At 47.1% G+C, this 22,108-nt stretch overlaps 1 protein-coding gene across 5 annotated transcripts in view; it reads left to right on the forward strand.

Annotated features, from left to right (window-relative positions):
- The window catches only part of MYO18B (myosin XVIIIB), a 243,277-nt gene that overhangs the window by 36,474 nt on the left and 184,695 nt on the right, over window positions 1-22,108 (forward strand). For all 5 annotated transcript variants that reach the window (XM_075898877.1, XM_075898880.1, XM_075898881.1 and 2 more), the window contains one exon: window positions 12,905-13,049. In XM_075898877.1, coding sequence (XP_075754992.1) covers window positions 12,905-13,049 — 145 coding nt within the window. The remainder of the gene's footprint in view (window positions 1-12,904; window positions 13,050-22,108) is intronic.

A 22,108-nucleotide genomic window follows, 5' to 3' on the forward strand; every position in this document is an offset into this window, starting at 1 on the left:
GGCTGCCAGAACCCAAACAGCAGAGCAATGTGTATGCAGCTAAGTTATGCATATTGTATGTATCCAGTAAACACAGTTATTTGGAGCCCACAGTGCATGTGTGGGTTTTTCATGAAGCATTTGCCTCAGGCCAGGTCTCCACTAGACTTGGAAGGTCAGCTTAAGGTATGCAACTCCAGCTATATAGAATAAATAGAATACATTTAATACACAGCTGGAGTCGGTTTACCTTAAGCCGAGTATGGCTTCCCCACAGCAGGAGATGATAGGAGCAAACATTCCTCCTCGCAAGAGCAGAAGTACCAGATGCTGATGGGGGCTCCCTCTGAGTCTGATTTAGTCTTATGCACAATTATGAGGCACTAAATAAACTCCAGAAGATCAACCACGGGTCAAGAGATTGGAACTGGGCAGCAATGACAGGTGTTGTGATCAGTTTCCAAAGTATTTTCTAGAACAAGAGGGAAAGAAGGACTAGTTCACAGGCAGACAGTTCCTGGTGAGATGATAACACTAGCCCTGGGCATTCTCGTTAACTCTTATAGCTGTGTATGAGACTACAAATGTGCACGTCCATTTACACCATACCTTATTCAATAACCCTGTGCCAATCCCTTTCCACCAGTATGTCCTCTTGTCCCTGGGAATGAACTGCAGTGACATTCAAACACAGCAAAACGTTGGCTTTTCTCTTGCAGTGCAAACAGTGAGAGACAACCGCGTGATGTAGAAACAAGTGACTGTCAGGGGAAAAAACCCAGCAGGTATTAACAATCTATCCCTTGGCACCCAAAACCAAACTTCCCATTAAATCAGGAGGAATCAGGGCTCTATGCTGTGATGGGGTCCCCTCTGACCCAGCTGAAGGCTAACCCTTTCACCTCATAAGTCTGTCCTTAATCAATAAGATGGTTTTATTAAGTGAATATAAAGCCTGGGTATGCCCCTAGGGCTGGTTTCTGGCTTGGTCTGGTTTTGACTCCTGAATCGCAACCTGTTCTAATTCAAAACTCAAAGCAAAGCTCCTGGTTGCAAACCAAACCAAAGCTTCACTCCACCCCCTGCACAGTGAAAGCACAGCTCCCTGGCCTAGTGAGAAGGGCTGATAGAAAACAATGAAATTGCCTACATAGGGTCCGATGGGCATTGAGCACTCAGGGAAATTTGTAGCCTCTTCGCTGAGGGTCCCTGGTGTATCCCCCAGCCTCTGGGATGGAGCTCCTCTTTGCAGTCTGGGTGAGGCTGCTCAGAAATTTTCAGGCAAAGCATCCGCTTGTCCAAGGCTTTTTGAAAACAGCTTACGTTTAATGAATTTTTATTAAATCTTGGGCAAAGGGATGGCAGGGGGGCATGTCTGCCTGGTTCCCAGCAGCAAGCTTAGTGAGCTGCAGGGTTCCTCAGAGTTTTGAAGTCCAGGGCTTTAGGGTAGCCGCCATGCAAACTGAATGTTCAACAGCTGAGGCCAGGAGCATGTTTTGTCTGAGTCACCATGTGTTGGTGTTTCTGAAACTTTTTTTGTTGTTGTTGAGGTTCTAGTTTGTGGGAGATTTGGAATTATTTGGTTTGGTTTCTACTGGAGTGAAACAAAATTGAAAAATATTGAAATATCCCTGGAACCAGAAATTCTGCCATTGGCCTCTTGGACTGGTGCTGTCGGGCTGTAACACGGCCTGTGCTCACAGCTGCTGTAGATGGCAAAGTAAGATGGTTTGAGGGGTTGTGTTAACTCGTGCTCTGTTAGAGAAGGAGACTGGGAGAATGTTGCCTGGACAGAGGGTTCTTAGGTTCACTGTGGCGCCCATAAAGTAAAATCACTTGGGAATAGTGTCCCCTCCCTGGCTGCCCAGCAGCGCTTCAAAGCATGTCACATAACATTTTTTTTTAATGGCAAACATCTAAACCCCTAGAAAAAATGGTTCCACTTCTGACAAGGCCAATGCTGGCCAAGTCCATGAAGCCACTCCAATTCGGAATGAGAGGTACCAGAATGGACTGATTTTACTTTTGTGCCTCTGAGACAGTGAGGAAAGTTGTCTGATGTCAGTACCTGCTGCTCTCAGAGAACATGTAGGGCTTATTCAGTGACTAACCTGAGCGGTGAATTAGGTGAAGATCCTGGAACGAGTTGAGTTGAGGCCCTCCAAGTTCTTTGCCTGTTGAGAATAAACTCTTTTAACACATGCAGCCACACAAAGTGAGAGAAGAAACCCCATCTGTGCCACCCAGCCAGCCACTGCGCCAAAGGACATGACGAGTTGCACCATGCAATATTGCAAATGCCGGGCTACAAACTACAGACAATAAGAACATAAGAACATAAGAATGGCCGTACTGGGTCAGATCAAAGGTTCATCTAGCCCAGTATCCTGTCTGCAGACAGTGGCCAGCACCAAGTGCCCCGGAGGGGGTGAACCGAAGACAATGATCAAGCAATTTGTCTCCTGCCATCCATCTCCAGCCTCTGACAAACAGAGGCCAGGGACACCATTTCTGTCCCCTGACTAATAGCCTTTTATGGACCTAACCTCCATGTAATTATCTAGCATCTCTTTAAACTCTGTTATAGTCCTAGCCTTCACAACCTCCTCTGGCAAGGAGTTCCACAGGTTGACAACACGCTGTGTGAAGAAGAACTTTTGCTTATTAGTTTTAAACCTGCTCCCCATTAATTTCATTTGGTGTCCTCTAGTAACTAATTAATAACTTTTCTTTATTCACCCTCTCCACACCACTCAGTCTCCTCTTTTCCAGTCTGAAAAGTCCCAGTCGCTTTAGCCTCTCTTCATATGGGACCCGTTCCAAACCCCTAATCATTTATTTGCCCTTTTCTGAACTCTTTCCAAGGCCAAAATATCTTATGTTCTTATGACGGTGGCAGCAGGGATGAAATCTGCTCTCCTGCCCTTGCCGGGGAGTTGACACGAGAGAGGAAGCAGATAGCGATGCCCTCAGAATTCCCTGGCAGTGGTGGACGGGAATGGAGAGTGATATTCGTCATGCCAGGAGCAGCTTTTCTGTGGGTTGATGCAATGGAATTAGTACATGGGTTTTTAATACTAATGTGTAAGCTGTGAGTACCTGTAGCAGGCACCTAGTAGTATATGAAAACAGGAAGCTCACAGAAGTTTTCCTGGTTTGCTTCTTTGACTGCACATGTAAACTGTTCTTCCCATTGCCTGATCCACAGGCTGCTGGCAGCCCACCTCTGTGCTTTGCACCCCTGCAGTGGAAGAAGCAGCAGCTTATGTCTTCAAGGAGAGCTCCTCCACACTGTTTGCCCTCGGTGTCCAGCCCTGTGGGAATCTAGTGTAACAAAGTCTCCTCTATGTGAATGCTGGCCCCTTAATTAACCAATAGCCAACAGCTTGCAGCACTAGCGATACTGACATTCAAATCCTTAGTGATTCTTCTCATTGGGATGGTAGCAATTGGCATCCATCAGGATCACCACCCATTGGGCTGCATGTGGACAGTCCCAGCCCTGGTGATTTTTGGTGCCTTGGACCCATCTTGCCTGGTTAAAAAATTCACCCCTGAAGCCAAGGCAGAAAGAGTGAAGAATTAATGTAAATAGGAGGGGAAGAGCCCTGTGTGGCAGACCCCTTTCTGGACAGCCCCCAGCATGACTGGATGGGTGAGGGGAGCGATAAGGAGAGATGGAACTTTTAGTCTGTAGGTCACTGGTTCAAAGCCATGTCAGGAGGGTCTAGCCAGGTATTCCCAGGTATTTAGGCATCTCACTACTTTGAGAACTCGGGTTCACAGTGGGAAGAGGCTGTGAGCATCTGCTTGTTGAAGTGATATGAAGCAATCATCCATCTATTGTGGGTGCAGGAGTGGGGCTCAGAGCCTTCATGAGAGGGGTTATGTAGCTGGAATTGCAAAATGTAGGTTGACCTTTCCCTATAGTGTGGACCTGGCCTTAGCCTGGTACAATTCCTCTTGTGAAGGATCATCACGACTGTCTGCCAGGGGCCCTCTCTACTTTCCCTTGCTTTTGGAAAGGAATGAGAGGCAAAGACTTTCTTTTGGTTTTCACTAAGAAGGCTGGTGGCGATTGGAGGCCTAACGTATGAATACTGGTGAAAATAAGGTACGTCTGGAAGCTGAAATAGGAGAGGAACAAGTTATAAGTTGCTTACATAAGTTAGACATCTTCAAGTCACCCCGGTCCACCCCAGCCTGATGAAATGCACCCTGGAATACTCAGAGAGCTGATTGAGAAGATATCCGAGCCATTGGCTGTTATATTTGAAAAGTCACGTGGTATTTTATCTAAAGCATCTCCAATTTATGTATATTTATATTCATAAGCTGATTTTCATAAAGCATGGGGGGGGGGGGCTTTCACACTTGCTGCTCACAAAGCTCCGCCCCAGTTGTGCTTCATTCCCAGAGAGGTGGAGGTGGAAAAGGACCACGGAGGGAGGGGGGGTTCCCTCTGAGTTGCTGTACCCCGTTGCTGCTCACAGCAAGGGAGCAGTTGTCTCTCCTGCAACTTGCCAGCACTGCTGGTTTTCCTGAGTTTTTCCACTTGAAACCCACCTTCCTGCTGCCATTGGAAATGGCCCCTTGCAGGAAATCCAGTCCATGTTTTTCCTGGGGTTCAGTTTTTTGTTCTGGGTGGCAGGGGCTAGAGTGTGCCGATGGGGTTGTATGTGAACACTGCCATTGCATCCATCGGGGGTCTCACCATCTCATTGGCAAGAAGTGACCAGGGATGTGTGTGTGTTCTTGTTTCCCTTCTAAGTGGATTTCCCAGCCCCTTCTGCCCCCGAGGTCTGCATGGCTGACTTCTTGGATGGTGGAGAGTCCTGAAGCCAGAGGTATAAAATACAGTTCCCTATACAGCAATGCTGGCCCTGTCATATGCTGGTGCTCACACTTTGTGCCATTTTATTATTTTTGCTCTGGTCCCCTATGGCTAACATTTAGAATGAACTTTCCCTTGAAGTGTGTGTATAGATAGTGTCTGTCCTGCTTGATACAGCTATTTCATTTCTGCAAGAAGCCAGCCCGACATTCGTTTATATGCTTCTCTGCTCCGCATTGAGAACTCACTCGCTCAGTCTTTCCCCGGCATCCAAGATTTATAGTCTCAGAAGATTCCATTATCTGGAGAAAGCGCCAGTCTAACCTGGTGGTGGCGTTAGAACGTGAGAACACGCTCTCCTTGTCCAGGGCATGGAATGCAACTCACATTCTGCCACCAGAGCAGTCTCTGTTGTTCCTCTCAGTGCCGATTTGGGGCACCTGATTATTTTTTACCTTTCATCTCTTCAGAAAAATAAAAATGTAACTGTCTCTGTGACTCTGACATTTGTCCATTTCCCTGTTTGTGACATATAAAGATTTAACTCCTAGAACAGGGAAAGGAAATTCAGGTTTGCCTTGTTTGTTAATATCACATCATGGAAATAGTACTAGTACTAAGATCTACAGGGCAAACAGCACAGTGGAAATGAACGTATAAGGATGTAGTTCAGGCAACAGGGCAGACTGGAGCCATTTAGCTGAGTTATTATAACAGCAGGCTGGAATATTTGGCAAGAAGAGAGAAGACCAATGGTTAGTTTCCAAATTGCTGTGGCAACATACAGAATTATATAAATTGTATGAAAATATAAATCAGCTGATTAAATCAGTAACCAACCCTCCTAAATACAGGGTTTTAAACAATCACACAAAACATTTAATTAAAATCTGTGACTAATTGTGCATTATAATTACAATTTTAGCACTGGATTTGAGTAACGTCTATTTAATAATAATTGTGTAACTAATCATAATAATTTTCACTTCTCTGCAAATCCCAGTTGCAGATACTGTGCTGAGAACAGTCAATGACTTTTTTCCATAGATTTATTACTTCTAAAGCCAGAAGGAACCACTCTTATCATGTAATTGGCCCTTCTGTATATCACAGACTGTTGGGCTACCCTGCCTGTAATTTCTGCTGCAAGTCCAATTGTTTGTGAACCAATGTCTGAAGTGAGGTGCCCAGACCAGGTGGTGCTCGTGATAAGCCTGGTAGACTGCAGGTTAGCCATTCAACTGGGGAGATGAGACAGCTGATTTAAGCTGCTTTGAGCAAAGCAGAGTGGAAATTTGAGCCCCCAAACCTCACCGCAGGTGGGTATTTTAACCACCGGGCTATTGGATATAAGAGGAGCAGCTGTAGTGCCACCTCCTCCAGGAGTCCTTTGTGCTGGTTAGGTGAGCTTGCAGCACACATGTGGCCTCAGGCACCCCACAATGAACTAGCTAGGATAATACCTCACTTTGCTCGTGAGTTTAAGGCAGGCTGCAGAATGGGCTGACTGCCATGAGGACATGCCCGTCTGAGACCCCAGGCAGGGACTCGGGGCAATTAGCTCGTGCTGTGTTAGCTATGGTCAAGGCTGTTCCCCACTCCGGCACTTTGAGTTCAGAAGGTGGGGGCCCACAAGAGACTTTAAAATACCCTGCCACTAAAGGCTTTTAAAAACTCTCTAAGGTCTCAGCTTCCCTGATGGCAGGTGGTACTCTGCCACCATCCAAATGCACAAACCTCTTTGAGGACCCAGGAAGAGATACTTGGGAATTTCTTCCTGTTGGGAAAGCTCTTTATCCCTCCCTCAAGAGAGAGCTTGAAAACAACCTGTAATTCCTAATAGGAGACCTTTCTGTCTCAGGCACATGCACACACAACCACCTGCCTTCTAGGACACAGGAACCAAAGATCACAGTTTTCTAAAAGGTGATTTTATTAACACGCTTGTTAAAGCATTACTTGGTTGCTAGGTGTTACAGAGTAACTGAAAAAAGGCAGATTTAAAAGCACAGGTAATTGCTTCTCTGGGATTCAGTTTAAAAGTTATAGCATACGGGTGGACTCCCACAAATCAAAAAATAAAGAAAATAACCTGATCATGTCTAATTAAACATTCCCTGTTTACCCACATATTGGTTGTTCCAAGGTTTAGTCTTTCCTTAGGCATGGCCATCACTGGAAATTCCATACCTTATTCCTAGCTCAATCCATCTCTCTCAGCTCTTGCTCTTCCACACATAAGACCACACCAGGCAGATCACTGCTTCAAATCAAATCTCACATTCTCTTCTCCCATTGGCTCTCCCGTATCCCTGCCACACTCCTTGGATACCCATTGTCTCTGGGTTTACCTCTTACAGGCAATTTAGTTAACCGAATGGCTAGGATGTTTAGAAAAGGGTAATGCTCCTCCCATTCATCAAATGCTACACAAGTCATGTGGTGCTGGGCAGGCTGTATCACAGTGGCTATGATTTCTTTCTGGAGATCTAGGAGACAAGATAGCTAATAAGATATATGCACATATTAAATTCTCTATTGAATACACGAAGAACTAAACAAGATCCCCTACATTCATGGAATACAATGACACAGATTACAGGGGCAGTTTTAACTGTCTGAGTCTGGAAAATTCTCACGGAGAGTGCATCAGCCACTTTATTAGAAGCTCCTGAAATGTGTTGTATTTCAAAATCAAAGTCTTAGCGAGCCACGTTCCCCTGAAGGAGTTTCTCATTAGTCTCTTTGACGGTGTGAAGCCACTCTAGTGGAGAATGGTCAGTCTTCAGATGAAAGTTCTGTCTCCAGATATATGGGCATAGCTTCTCCAGAGCATATACAATGGTGTAGCATTCCTTCTCGGAGACAGACCTGTGGCTTTCTCTCTCAGAGAGCTTTTTACTGAGAAACATGACAGGGTGGAATTGTTAAGCTGGCCTGTTTCTATCATAACTGCTCCCACACCACACTTTGATGTATCCGTGGTGATGTAGAATGGTTTGTCGTAGTCCGGTGCCTTTAGTACAGGTTTAGACATAATGGCAGCCTTATGCTGCTTAAAAGCTTCCTGACACTCCTGAGTCCACTTAACTGCATTTGGTTGTTTCTTCCTGGTCAGGTTTGTCAATGGAGCAGCAATCTGACTGTAGTTCAGTACAGATTGCCTGCAATAGCCTGCCAAGGTTTGGACCCTTTTTTTTTTAAACTTAGGGACTGGCCAGTTTTAGATAGCTTCTACTTTAGCCTGTAGTGGGTCGATAGTTCCTTGACCAACCAGGTGTCCAAAGTAAGTTACCCTGTGTAGGCTGATTTGACACTTTCTAGACATAACTGGCAGCCCCGCCTCCTTTATGCATTGGAAAACAGCTTGGGAGTACTCTAGGTATTCTGCCCATGAATCAGAGAACACAGCCACATCATCCAGATAAGGCTACTGCAAACTCACCAAATCCAGCTAGAAGATTATCTACAAGTCTTTGGAAGGTGCATTGTACAGTCCGAAAGCGACAATTTAAAATTCATACAGCCCTGCATGTGTAATGAAGGCTGACCTTTCCTTGGCTGATTCATCCGAGAAGTACAGTAAACTTCCGATAAGCCGGCACCTTTAGGACCCAGGGGGTGCCGGATTATCAGATATGCCGGACTATCAGAAGGGGGGGCTATGAGAGGTCTGGAGTGGGGTGGGAGGGGATGCCACCCCAGATCCCTCAGAGCCTCCCCTTACCATAGTCCGGCTCTGCCCCAGGCGTCCCTGATTCAGCCGCTGCTGGTCAGTTTCAGAAGCAGCTGAATCGGGGATGCCTGCAATAGAGCAGCTGGGGTGCTGCCCGGTTGGTCCCGCAGCGCCGAGAGGCGGCGCTACGGCACCAACCCAGCAGCACTCCAGCTGCTCTTGGGGACACCTGGGACAGAGCAGCTGGGGTACTGCCCGGTTGGTCCCGTAGCGCTGTCCCTCGGGGCTGCGGGACCAACCTGTCAGCACCCCAGCTACTCTTGGGGACCCCTGGGGCAGAGCAGCTGGAGTGCTGCCGGGTTGGTCCCGCAGTGCCAAAGGACGGCGCTGCGTGACCAACCAGGCAGGACCCCAGCTGCTCTGCCCCAGGGGTCCCCGATTCAGCCGCTGCTGAAACAGATCAGGGGCTGATTCTAGGAAGCCCCGGGCAGAGCAGCTCTGCCCTGGGCTTCCTGGCAGCTGGGGTCCTGCCGGGTTGGTCCTGCAGCCCCGAGGGGCAGCGCTACGAGACCAACCCAGCAGCACCCCAGCTGCTCTGCTCCTGGCTTCCCCGATTCAGCTGCTGGTCAGTTTCAGCAGCAGCTGAATGGGGGAAGCCTGTCCGGCTACCCCAGCACTTCTGGGTTCCTGATGGTGCCGGACTAATGGAGTTTTACTGTACTTGCCAGTATCCCTTGGTTAAGTCTAGGGTGGAGATGAACTGGGAGAGTTCCAGTTTCTCCAATGGCTCATTTGCGGGTGGCATTCAATAGTTTTCTGGACAAGTTACAGCATTTAGTTTATGGTAATACACACAAAAGCAAGCTTGTGGACTAGGACCACAGAGAGGCTTATACACTCTCAGAAGACCAGATTGCACCCATCTCTAAAATGTCCTTGAACATAATATCCAAGTTATGTTCTACTTTTAGTGCACTACCTCGATGAAAACCACCATGGCTGCGTCTAGGCTGGCAAGTTTTTCCGCAAAAGTGGCCGCTTTTGTGGAAAAACTTGCCAGCTGTCTACACTGGCTGCTTGATTTTGCACAAAAGCAACTGACGTTTTACTGTCTGAAATCAGTGCTTCTTGCACAAATGCTTTGACGTTCCCGTTTGGGCAAAAGCCCTTTTCCAGAAATGCTTTTGCTCAAAAGGGCCAGTGTAGACAGCTGAAAACTGTTTTGCGCAAAAAAGCCCCGATGGCAAAAATGGTGATCGGGGCTTTCTTGCACAAAGCCGTGTCTAGATTGGCACGGACGCTCTTTTCCGCAAATGCTTTTAACGGAAAAACTTTTCCGTTAAAAGCATTTGCAGAAAATCATGCCAGTCTAGACGTAGCCCATGAGTATGTCTCCTTGAGTGGGGAATTACCCCTGCGGTGTAGAGTGTAACCATCCCTGTAGTTCACAGCAAGCTGGGGTGTGATTCTACCCCCCACTAATCTGCCAGAATCCTGTGGAGTCACACAAAAAGTTCTGTGGTGCCCACTGGTCCAGACTGCTTTGAAATGTGAGTTGTGGGTTAGGGAACTGGTTGTGTATGGCTGCAGGAGTCACATAGATGGTTAGTGTATGTCTGGGTAAATGTACACCCTGCCTTGCTGCAAATGACGTGTTTGTATAGCTGAGCCCCTTAAATTGCAAACTCTTCTGGCAGGGATCAAGTCTATACTTATGGAGTGCCTTGCATAGGGAGGCCCTGATCCTGATTTGGGCCTGCCATATAAATAAGAGGAGAATGTTTGGGGATTTATTTTCAGATTCTCTCAAGTGATCTGCCAAGCAGCGGTTACTATGATCACACTTTTGTGTGTGTTATGATGGGGCTGTTTTGTGTGTGTGACTGATCAGTTGAAAGCAGTATTTCTATTAACTTGGATGCTTTTTATGCTGAGACACACAATACCAGATGATTGTTTGATTTCACACTTAGTCATGTCCTCTCCTCCCACCGTTACCTATTTGTTACATAGACAATACTCATGCAGTGCTCTATGCACTTTCACAAAACCCACTCATTCTACATAATATAACAGATCCTCCACACATCCTTGACATGCTCCCCAAAGATCAGAGTCAAAGAGTCCTTTGTTTACTCTTCCCCCTCCCAAAATAGCCTAGAAAAAGATGAGCTTTGTATCTGGTCCATAAGGTTAATAATTCTGGGCTTTTGTGTGGTGAGTAAAGATTTTACAGAATCATAGAAATGTAGCATTGGAATAGACCATGACTGATTCAAGCCCCCAGCACTGAGATAGAATACCCGTCCTAGAACATCCTTGACAGGTGTTTGTCTAACCTATACAATCTCCAGTGATATGAGTCCACAGCCTCCTTCAGAAGTCTATCCTACCTTCACTATCCTTATAGTTTGAATGTTTTACATAGTATCTAACCTAAATCTCTCTTGCTGTTTGACTAAGAAGATTGTTTCTTGTCCTATTTTCAGTGACCATGGAGAACAGCTGATCACTGACCTTTTTGTAAAAGCTCTTAACATATTTGCAGACTATTTGCTGGTCCCCCTCTTAAGGCTAAACCTTTCTCAAGGCTAAACATGCCGATTTTTTTAACCTTTCCTCATAGGTCAGTTTTTCTGAACTTTTTATCAGAATGACCTGATTTCAAAGTCATATAGAAGTTGCTAGACATTAAATCAATAGCATCCTGCTAAAATATTAGGACTCTCTGGAAATTTCTGTAAACATTCCTAGACTATAATTTGCTCATGAGGGTGACCCAAGAACCCTTCTGTTTAAGCAAGGTGATCATTTTCCCATCTCCAGATTTTTCCTGAAGGATACCCACAGCTTTGGTTGACTTCAGGGGGGGCCTCTCAAAATCAAATACTTTTTAATTCATGTGCAGCAAGCAGAGGCTTTAGAAAAAGACTGGTGCACTAGTTTCTTTCTCTAGGAAGAGGTTAGAGAAGAGTAACTGAATAGAAAGAGAGTAGCTGGATTCTGATGGGTCTAATAACAGTGATGAAGATTCCTATATGAAAGAGGAAACATTGTTGAGTTCAAAGGTGTTTGGCCAGTCTGAGGCACAGTCTTAGCTCAATAGTGAGGGCTGGTTGGCTAGTGGAGGGCTGGTTAGAGAAGGGCAAGGATAAATATCTTAGATCTCCTTTCTCCTGAGCTGCAGGAGTGCATTTAGGAGTCCCGCTCTAGATCTGACACTGGTAACTGGTTTTTCACTCCCCTGTTGTACCCAAACCCTGGCTCAGGACTGCCCTGGTCTTTGGAATTCAGATTGTCTCCCTTGCCATGGCAGATGGGCATTTTTGGCAACGCCGCCCCACAAAACGAGCTGCCTGTGCTTTCCTGTGCTCTGAACATTAGCAAACTGATAGTGCAGCTGTGAAGCCAGCCATCCCAGTGCCTCTTCTACATGCCTAGTGTGCCAAGTGCCAACTTGAATCTGCATCACCATCTTCATACTCGGGGGGCAGGAGGGGGAGGGAAGGGGTAGAGAGAGCTTGGTGCTAACATGCTGAGCTTGGTGTTTGCGGCCAAGTTCCATTAAAAACTCTCGTGCCTAGTTTGCTCAGAATTTGGCAGTAGAGTCAGTCTGAGATGAAGACCAACACGACAATAAAATCCAAGAGATCAGGAATTGCTGTGGGGTTGGCACCGTTCCTGCCTGTACCTCCTGAACTGAATGTGATGTGACCGCCCAAGGCATGACTAAATGTGCAGAATCATTATCAGGGAAAGGGCTGGGTTCATGAAACTTTCTTTGGCCTGGAAAGGAGAATGAGTACAGGAGAACTGCTTCTTTGGCACCACGGTATGATACGCATCGCTGCACACACCACTAATCATGCTCTTTAGAGCTTGTCGACACTCAGAATTTCACTTTGAAATTGGTTTCCATTCTGATTGAGACTGAAGTAAAAACAATCCAAAAATTCCCCCACGATGCCATTTTGGATCAACTGAAACATTTTGTTTGGATAAAATTGAAAAGTTTTGTTTCAATCCCAACTTGCAAAAATATTTATATTCTTATTTATGGAATACATTTTGAAACAGAGTCATTTCAATGTGAAAAATCAAAACATTCTCTTTCAACAAAAGGGCATGATCCAAATGCCCTTTTTTCAGTTTTTCTATTCCCAGAATAAAATTTTCTCCAAAACAACATGGTCCATGGACAACTTCAGTTAGGAGAAAATTTCATTTTCCAAGGGAAAAATGTTTGGTTGAAAAATGTTCAAGCAGTGCTAGTAATTTTCCATAATTTCCTCTCTTGGCCTCTTGGTGCCCTTTTTAATTTCTAACTAGAGTCTGAGTATTGTGTTTCCCGAGAATCCCCAGCTCTCATTTAGAGACAATTAAGAGTCTCCTGTTGTTTCTGTTCCCCTTGTTAGACTGAAGAGAAGCAGAAGGCCTCTGCAGCATTTGTCCAACTTCAAGCTGCTATGGAGACTTTGGGAATCACGGCAGATGAACAGAGTGCCATTTGGCGCGTGTTAGCAGGGATCTACCACCTAGGAGCAGCAGGGGCATGTAAAGGTAAAGGAATGATTGTACCTTTTATCTTCCTGGTTTTCCTACAACTCTTACCTGGCTGCTCTTGGAAGAGGAGGGAGAAGGCAGCCCAAGGGATTCAAAATTTGACATGGGAGAAAAAGTTGTGATAGAAATGTAGCCGTGTTAGTCTGGTGTAGCTGTAACAACAACAACAAAACAGGACTATGTAGCACTTTAAAGACTAACAAGATGGTTTAATAGATGATGAGCTTTCGTGGGCCAGACCCACTTCCTCAGATCAAATAGTGGAAGAAAATTGTCACAATCATATATACCAAAGGATACAATTAAAAAAATGAACACATATGAAAAGGACAAATCAAAGTGCACCCCTTACAGTCTAGCTCGACGCCGCCTCTGTTTCTGCATGCTGGTCTTTCTGTGAGTTTCCTGCTTTCCTAATGCTGAGGTCACAATGACAGGAAGGTGAAGTGGAGATGGGAGTGCTGATCTGAACTGGGATAGAATGAAGATCATCTTGTCTCCCAGACTTCATTGGCTTGCAGGCGACTGAACAGATGTTACTGTCTCCAGGCAAAGAAAGAATGGGCTCTGGGGTAGGGTGATAAGGCCCAACACAAACCACAGATACTAGATAACAAAGCCGTCTCTCTTGTAAATATCCATAGCAACACCAAGATAACAGTGCTCTCAGCCTCCCTGCAATGTCAGTGGGCAGGCTTTGGAACAGGGCCCAGGTCTCCCCTCACACAGTTTAAATCCAAAGCATTATGCTGGTTTCAGTTTGGGTGAGTGGCAAGTCAGGCTTACAGGGTCCATCACATTGTGTCTTTGGCTTAGAGAAATTATGCTCTGGATAGCAGCATGGACTTGGGTTTTCAAACGTAGAGTTGTGGCTTGTAAGGGCAAACTGCTAGCTGGCCTCAAGATGCTTTTTTTGCCTGCATCTCTGCGGGTACCGATGATCACACTTCTTGTTGGCCTCGATTTGCGATCACCTGTACCTGCAGAGGCACAGGTAAATAATTCATCTCACAGCAAGCAAGCAGCTTGCCCTTACAAGGTGCAACCCAGAGTTTGAAAACCCCTGAACTAAACCTTAGACTGTTACTTCTCCAACGCATTATCAATAAACTACAGCCTATACTGGAACAGGATACTAAACTCCAAGAGGCTCTGGGAGACAGACCCATAGTCTCCTATAGACAACCACCTAACCTCAAGATGATTCTTACCAACAACCACAGGACATACCACACTAATACCAACCCTGGTACCTTCCCTTGCAACAAACCCCGTTGCCAGCTTTGTCCACATATTCACTCTGCTGATACCATTATTGGACCCCACCAAGTGAGTTATAAGATCAAGAACACATATTCCTGCGCATCCAGAAATATAATTTATACTATCATGTGCCGAAAATATCCATGCGCTATGTACACTGGACAAATGTCTCAGACACTTCGCCAAAGGATCAATGCCCACAAAACAGATATCAGACAGGATCACAAAGAAAAAACAGTTTCTTGTCATTTCAACCAGAAAGGACATTGTCTCAACGACTTGATTACCTGCATCCTGCTTCAAAGATCTTTTAAGACTTCACTTCAAAGAGAATCCTCTGAACTGTCATTCATGCTTAAATTCGACACTTTACACTCAAATTTGAATAAAGATGTTAATTATCTTACCCATTACAAAGATAGCTTCCCTAATTATCACCTCTAATATCATTAGCTCACAGACATTTACCTCCCCCCCTTTCCCCCCCTCCCTCCTAGTTCATTTCTGTTCTGAAATTTGATTTGTCCTTTTCATATGTGTTCATTTTTTAAAATTGTATCCTTTGGTATACAGGCAGTCCCCGAGTTACGCGGATCCGACTTATGTCGGATCCGTAGTTACGAACGGGGATTCTCGCCCCGGAGAACTAGAGCAGCGGGACACCTGGTCCCGCCACCCGCCTTCTCCGGGGCAAGAAAAGCTGCTCCCCGTCTCCCTGGTCTGCTGGGGGAGCCAGCAGACCAGGGAGACGCTGAACAAAGCGGCGGAGCACCCGGGGCCGGACCCGCGCCGCTTCCAGCTGATCTGGAAGCGGCGCGGGTCCAGCCGGGTGCTCCGCTGCTCTGTGCAGCGTCTCCCTGGTCTGCAGACCAGGGAGACGCTGAACATAGCGGCTGGACCCGCGCCGCTTCCAGATCAGCTGGAAGCGGCGCGGGTCCGGCCCCCGGTGCTCCGCAGCTCTGTTCAGCGTCTCCCTGGTCTGCAGACCAGGGAGACGCTGCGCAGAGCCCCGAGGACCCAGGCCGGACCGCGGCGCTGATCTGGAAACGCCACGGTTTGGCCCGGGTCCTCCGCAGCTTTGCTCCACGTCTCCCTGGTCTGCTGGGGGGGACGCAGCTAGTGCCCGCCCCCCAGCAGACCAGGGAGACGTGGAGCAAAGCCGGGGGCCTGTGGTAGAGCAGGTGGGGCACTGCCGGTTGGTCCCGCAGCACCGCTTCTTGGCGCTACTGGACCAACCCGGCAGCACCCCAGCTGCTCTGCCCCAGGCGTCCTGATTCAGCTGCTGATCAGTTTCAGCAGCGGCTGAATCAGGATGCCTGGGGCAGAGCAGCTGGGGTGCTGCTGGGTTGGTCCAGTAGCTCCGAGGAGCAGCCGCGCTACTGGACCAAGCCAGCAGCACCCGAGCTGCTCTGCCCCAGGCGTCCCAAAGTCAGCCGCTGCTGAAACTGACCAGCAGCTGACTACAGGAAGCCCAAGGCAGAGTTGCTCTGCCCTGGGCTTCCTGGAATCAGCTGCTGATCAGTTTCAGCAGCAGCTGACTTGGGGATGCCTGGGGTTCTTATCTTGAATCTGTAGGTAAGTGGAACTGGTGTCCAGATTCAGCGTCTGTTGAAACTGATCAGTTTCAGCAGCGGCTGATGCCAGTTCCGACTTACATACAGATTCAACTTAAGAACAAACCTACAGTCCCTATCTTGTACGTAACCCGGGGACTGCCTGTATATGGTTGTGGCAATTTTCTTCCACTATTTGATCTGAGGAAGTGGGTCTGGCCCACGAAAGCTCGTCACCTAATAAACCATCTTGTTAGTCTTTAAAGTGCTACATAGTCCTGTTTTTTACTTCTATTGCTGTCATTCATCCCTTCCCTAAGCATGTTCAAAGGCAGACACATGCCACGCTCAAAGCAATGGGAGTATGCAAGATGAATGGCCTTTATTACAAAGTTGTGACATGCATAGAACTAAGAGCCCAGGTTCTCAGCTACTGTGATTCAGAGGAAAGCTCCCCTGAAGTTCAATACCGGTATCCGTGGAGCGACACAGATTTACACTACCTGGGGAGTTGCCCCATATTTCTCCAGCGGTTTGCCGCATCATCTGACTTATGCATTCAGAAAGTATCACCTCCTCAAAAGCCTTTGCTGCGGTTCCTTTTTAGTGATTTGGGACCTGAATATTGATTATGAGGTGGGAGAGGGGAAGGCACAAAGATTTTCTGGAATGTTTCAGTTTCTTGTTCACCCCTACCAAACACAGACATCGGGCTCATCAAGAGGTCCAGAGAAATCCCATGTATTTTTACAACCAGGTTTTGCGAGACCCACCCATTACACTGACTAACCCCCCAGCCTTTTGTCTCCCTTCCAGTGTTGTGCCATGGTTGGGAGAACCAATGTAAGGAATTGAATGGTTTGTACTGAGCTTATACAGTATTCCATTCATGGTCCATGTCTTTGGCAATGAAGTTAGCTGTTCCTCCTCATCCCAAATTGCAGTGTCTGTCATTCCTTAACATTTTGCCAGTGCTGCCAATAGAGGAGAGCCATGGTCACTGGAGGAATTATCCATCCTGGCTCACAGAATCCTACAGTGGTTGTGCGGAGATACAAGTTCAGTGAGCGACTATTTTAGCTTCTCTTGAATGTCTCATGTAATTGAATTATAATAGGAACAGTGTGAAAGAAGATTATAAAGACATCATTACAACTTGCATACAGAAATTGTCTTTTCCCTAATGAAGTATTTAAGCTGTGTGCTAATCTGTTCTACAGACAGAGTCACGTGATTTACACACTTCAATTTATAGGGGCTTAATAATGGGTTGCTTTAAAATCAGACATCTGTGCAATATGTCATAACACATCTCTTGGTAATTTATGCCATTCGTCATTTATTAATTATTTTAAATGGATGAACTTTGTGTTCTCTCGCCCTATTCCTTTCCCGCTTTGTAAATCTGTTCCTCTGAAGGGCATCCTGAAGAAATCCTTTAAAAGAAATGCTGCTTAGCCTTTCCTCACTTGGTGTAACTGCTGTGGAGCATGGAACGGGGCATTCCATCTAGTATCCAAGGGTATGTCTACACTACCCCGCAAGTTCGAACTAGGAGGGTAATGTAGGCATACCGCACTTGCAAATGAAGCCTGGGATTTGAATTTCCCGGGCTTCATTTGCATAAGCGGGGAGCCACCATTTTTAAATCCCCGCTGGTTCGAACCCCGTGCAGCGCGGCTACACGGGGCTCGAACTAGGTAGTTCGGACTAGGTTCCTATTCCGAACTACCGTTACTCCTTGTGAAACGAGGTGTACCGGTAGTTCGGAATAGGCACCCTAGTCCAAACTACCTAGTTCAAGCCCCGTGTAGCCGCGCTGCACGGGGTTCGAACCAGCAGGGATTTAAAAATGGCGGCTCCCCGCTTATGCAAATGAAGCCCGGGAAATTCAAATCCCGGGCTTCATTTGCAAGTGCGGTATGCCTACATTACCCTCCTAGTTCGAACTAGCGGGGTAGTGTAGACATACCCCAAGTGATCTTTGTTTGAGAAGGGAAGATTTGCACCTGTCAGGACATGGGGGGGGAGGGGGGGAAAGGGAGTCCTTCTCCCACTGACTTTTTTTAGAATGCTCCCAATTTGGAATTGAAGCTTTCCTGATGCAAACATAGGACTGCAGGATGGTCCTATCTTCCAATGTAGCTCTTGAGGGTCACAGCTCTTGAGCCAACAAGGCATCCATATCTGGACATGCAGAGTGGAACATCTACTTTTATGATGGCATTAACAACTCCCTCCTATCATAACTGGGTTGAATTCCTCAAACTTACAGAACTTTCAACAGGGACTTCTGTGTCGTGTGAATCAAGGTCAAGGGACTTAAGGTCAAGGGACTCTGTGTCTGAAAAATCTTGTAGTTACTTGGGCAAGCATGGGAATAGTAACTAATGGGCCAGAGAGGGTGTGTGGCTTCTCACCAGATTGACTTGGGTACAAGATTAAAAACCAGAGCATGTCTCAACTCTGCTCACTCTTGTATCGATTCCCCTGTCATGTGTCAACAAAAGGAGAGAAATGAAAGAAAATGTGGATAAAAAATGGATCAAAGCCAGTTGGAGGAGAAGTCTCTGAGGGGCAGTCTTTTAATGTGGATAAGCTGACTGCCCTGATAGCCATCTTTTCCCTCCCCTTCCCATGGACTTTGAAGTTATGTATTGAAAATCATTTGCTTTTGGAAACGTCACCAAAGCGAGCTCATGCCTGCCTTTTTCGTTTGTATTCCTGTACGCAGCCAGACACTGCAGCCCTGTGGGATAGGTGGAACGGCTGCTGCTGCCTCCCTTCTCTCAGGGACAAAGGCTCTTAACTTGTGCCACACACTGTATTCACCACAGGGGAATGGGCGTTATATCATTTTCATTGCAGATTGTCACAGATTTGGTTTGCCCAAGCAGGCGTGCGCCAGAATAGACAAGCGGCATCTATCGCTGGTGGAGAATGAGAGACCAGGTTGTACCTCTAAAGACAACAACGACAAAAAGCAGCTCTTCTTGTTACCTTTCAAATGTCACAATGCTCCTTTTGTGGGAAATGAGAATGACATCCAGAGGCCAGCAGGCCTCCCAGGGCCCAATTTACCTCAGCATTTTTCAATCCCCTTTGTGCGCCCCCAGCCTCTTAGATGTTGTCTGGAATTCATTAGTGCTTTAATCAAAAGGGATGTTTCAGGTGTAGTTGGGGGCTTGGAGTCAGCCCAATGTTCAGTCTATTTTGCTGACTGGTATAAAAATCACAGCATTGACGGTTTGTGAGGCAAGGGCTTCCTACAGCTCAGCATTAATAAACATGACCATATTTCCAGTGGTTGTCTGAGGTGAAATCCAGGGGCTGTTTCTGAGGTAAAAGCATGGAGTTTAAACATCAGGAACCAAAGAAAAGGATGAAGGAGGTCATCTGAGGCAGGATTATTAATCTGTCCATTTTCACAAGGCTTGCAGTTTTTTGGCTAGGTTCTATAGCAGGGCTGGCAAGAGGCTGCCAACAGGCCACATCCAGCCCAGCTAGCCCTTTCATCCGGCCCATGACAGCTCCCCCACCTCCAATACGTTGCTTGGGAGCCAGGGAGGTGCAACTCCTGCTATTTAAAGGGCTCCTGCCTCCCTGGCTGCCAGGCAACAAATTAATAGAGGGCTGGGAGCTGCGAGCCCTTTCAACTGTTTCTGTTTAAAGGGTTTGCACCTTCCCCACTGCAGCTAAGGCACCAGCCCTTTAAATAGAAGCAGCTGAAAGGGCTTGCAACTCCTGGCCCCACTGCTAACGCTGTGACGGCGCGTTGGGGACCCTGCACCCCCGTCTGCAGCAAGATGTGACTCCAGCAGCCAGTAGAATAGAAAGGATGTATTGCTTCTCAGAGGTACAGCACAGCCTGGGTTCGATGTGGGCACTGAAGTAAGAGGGCAGGCAGCCTCAGACCCCTTGGGGTAGGGGTCCACAGAACTCAGTTTAGCCTCTTCTCTTCATGATTGCCCAGGCAAGACTGCCTCTTCTCCAAAACCACTGAACACACATCCCCCGGGTAGCCACACCCCTTCCTTTGTTTAAAACCCTTCCCCTGGTCAGGTGAGAACTGGTTGGGCCATTGTCTACATCGGCGGTTCTCAAACTTTTGGGGCTCTGGAGCCCTTTACATGTGTAAAAATTTATGCGGAGCCCCAGTGGTCCACTGACTGTATGTGTTGTTTTCAGTTTGTCAACCTCGCGGAGAGCCTGGAGATATCTCGTGGAGCCCTGGGGCTCCACGGAGCACAGTTGGAGAAACACTGGTCTAAGTGACATGACGGCCCGCAGGGGTGACTCCGCACTGGGCAGTGCTCACAGACAGAGGCCAGTAGGGGTCACCCACAACACACATGGCAACCAGTGAATGCCCAACAGAGTGGGCCCAGGACCACTAGAGTAGACGGCCCCCAACTACGTCACAAACTCATTGCCTGGCAGCCGCGGGGGACTCCTGAGCCCTTTACTTGCTTCTGTTTAAAGGGCTCGTGCTTTCTGGGTGGTTGCTCAGGCATGAGCCCCTTAAATAGCAGGAGATGAAAGGGCTCGCAGCTCCCACCCTGCCGCTAATGCGTTGCCTGGGAGCTGTAGGGGAAGCATGAGCCCTTTCAACTCTTGCTATTTAAAGGCTCTGCCCCTTCCACCCGAGGCCCCATCCCTTTTGTCCAAGGCACCAGCCCTTCCGGGGTGGCCCACAACCACTTCAAACATTTATGAAGTAACCCCCATTCTAAAATTATTGCCCACCCCTGTTCTATAGCCTTCGGTGGGGCCCGTAACCTGGTGCTCTGCCCTTTAATGGGCAGAGGCCTTGGGCCAGACTGCGTTGTTCATTAATCAAATGTCACTAAGTTGGGATGAGTTCCCAATAAAGAGTGAGGCTGTCATGAAGATACAGGGCAGAGGAGTTCTCTGGAGTGACTGCCAGTGCTCCCTTGAGAGGGAAGCATTGGGAACCTGCCGGGAGAAGGGAGGCAGGGCTCAGCAGGAATTCAGAAGAGCCCAGGAGTAGGATAAAAAAGCCTGGAGAAAGGTTTCCTGAGATAGGGGTTGGGCTGACGTCTTCCTGTGTTCAGTAAGGACATGGAAAGCCCACTGATGATGGTCAGCATGGAAAGGGAATATGAAGGGACTTAACAGCTGTTTTCAAGTACAAAGGAGATGAGAGAAAAATTGTTCTCTTTGGCCTCTGAGGACAGGACAAGAAGCAATGGGCTTAAACTGCAGCAAGGGAGGTTTAGGTTGGACACTTGGAAACACTTCCTAACTGTCAGGGTGGTTAAACACTGGAATAAATTGCCTAGGGAGGTTGTGGAATCTCCATCTCTGGAGATATTTAAGTACAGGCTGGATAGACACCTGTCAGGGATGATCTAGATGCTGCTTGGTCCTGCTGTCAGGGTAGGGGATGGGACTCAATGACTTCTCAAGGTCCCTTCCAGTTCTAGTGTTCTATGATTTTAAGGACTGGAGTGAATGACCAACACGCTGGCCCTGTTTGAGAATGCTGCCCCGGCTGCTCCACCATATCCCATTTAGAAAAGGACACTGGCACTGATCATTCAGGAGGAAAATCTCAGCATCTGTCTTTTTCGAAAATTAAGGAAAAGGATTGTTATACCTGGAACATCCCATTATGGCAGCTGGCATTTGCTACAGATGTACTTTTTCTAGGCTTTGATCAGTGCCATTTATTGTCAGAGGAGTGTATTCTGCCCAGAACTGCACTCCACTGAAGTAAGCAAGGCATTAAGGACTGCTGTTTGATCTCCTCCTTTCTGTCTATGAATGCTTTGAGAACACCCCCAGATGTCCAGGCCTGGCACCTCTCAGTGCACAGAATGCATTTCTCTTCTTCTTCAGTTCGGGTACGTCTAGACTACAGGCTTTTGTCGACAGAAGTTTTGTCGACAGGTACTGTCAACAAAGCTTCTGTTGACAAAGAGCGTCTGGACTACATCCAGTTCTGTTGACAAAGCAAGGCGCTTTGTCGACATGAGAGTGCAGATGCAAAGGACAGTGCAGATGCAATAACGCCTTCTGTCAACAGAACTCTGTCAACAAAAGGCGTTATTCCTTGTAGAATGAGGTTTACAGCTGTCAACAAAACTGCTGAGTTCTGTCAACGTTATGCCAACAGAACTCAGCGACATTGTAGACGCAGGTATAGTTTTGTCGACAAAAGTCCACTTTTGTCGACAAAACCCTGTAGTCTAGATACACCCTTAGAGAGGAAAATGG

The sequence above is a fragment of the Pelodiscus sinensis genome, chromosome 15 (genome assembly GCF_049634645.1).
Source record: "Pelodiscus sinensis isolate JC-2024 chromosome 15, ASM4963464v1, whole genome shotgun sequence".
NCBI lineage: Eukaryota > Metazoa > Chordata > Testudines > Trionychidae > Pelodiscus > Pelodiscus sinensis.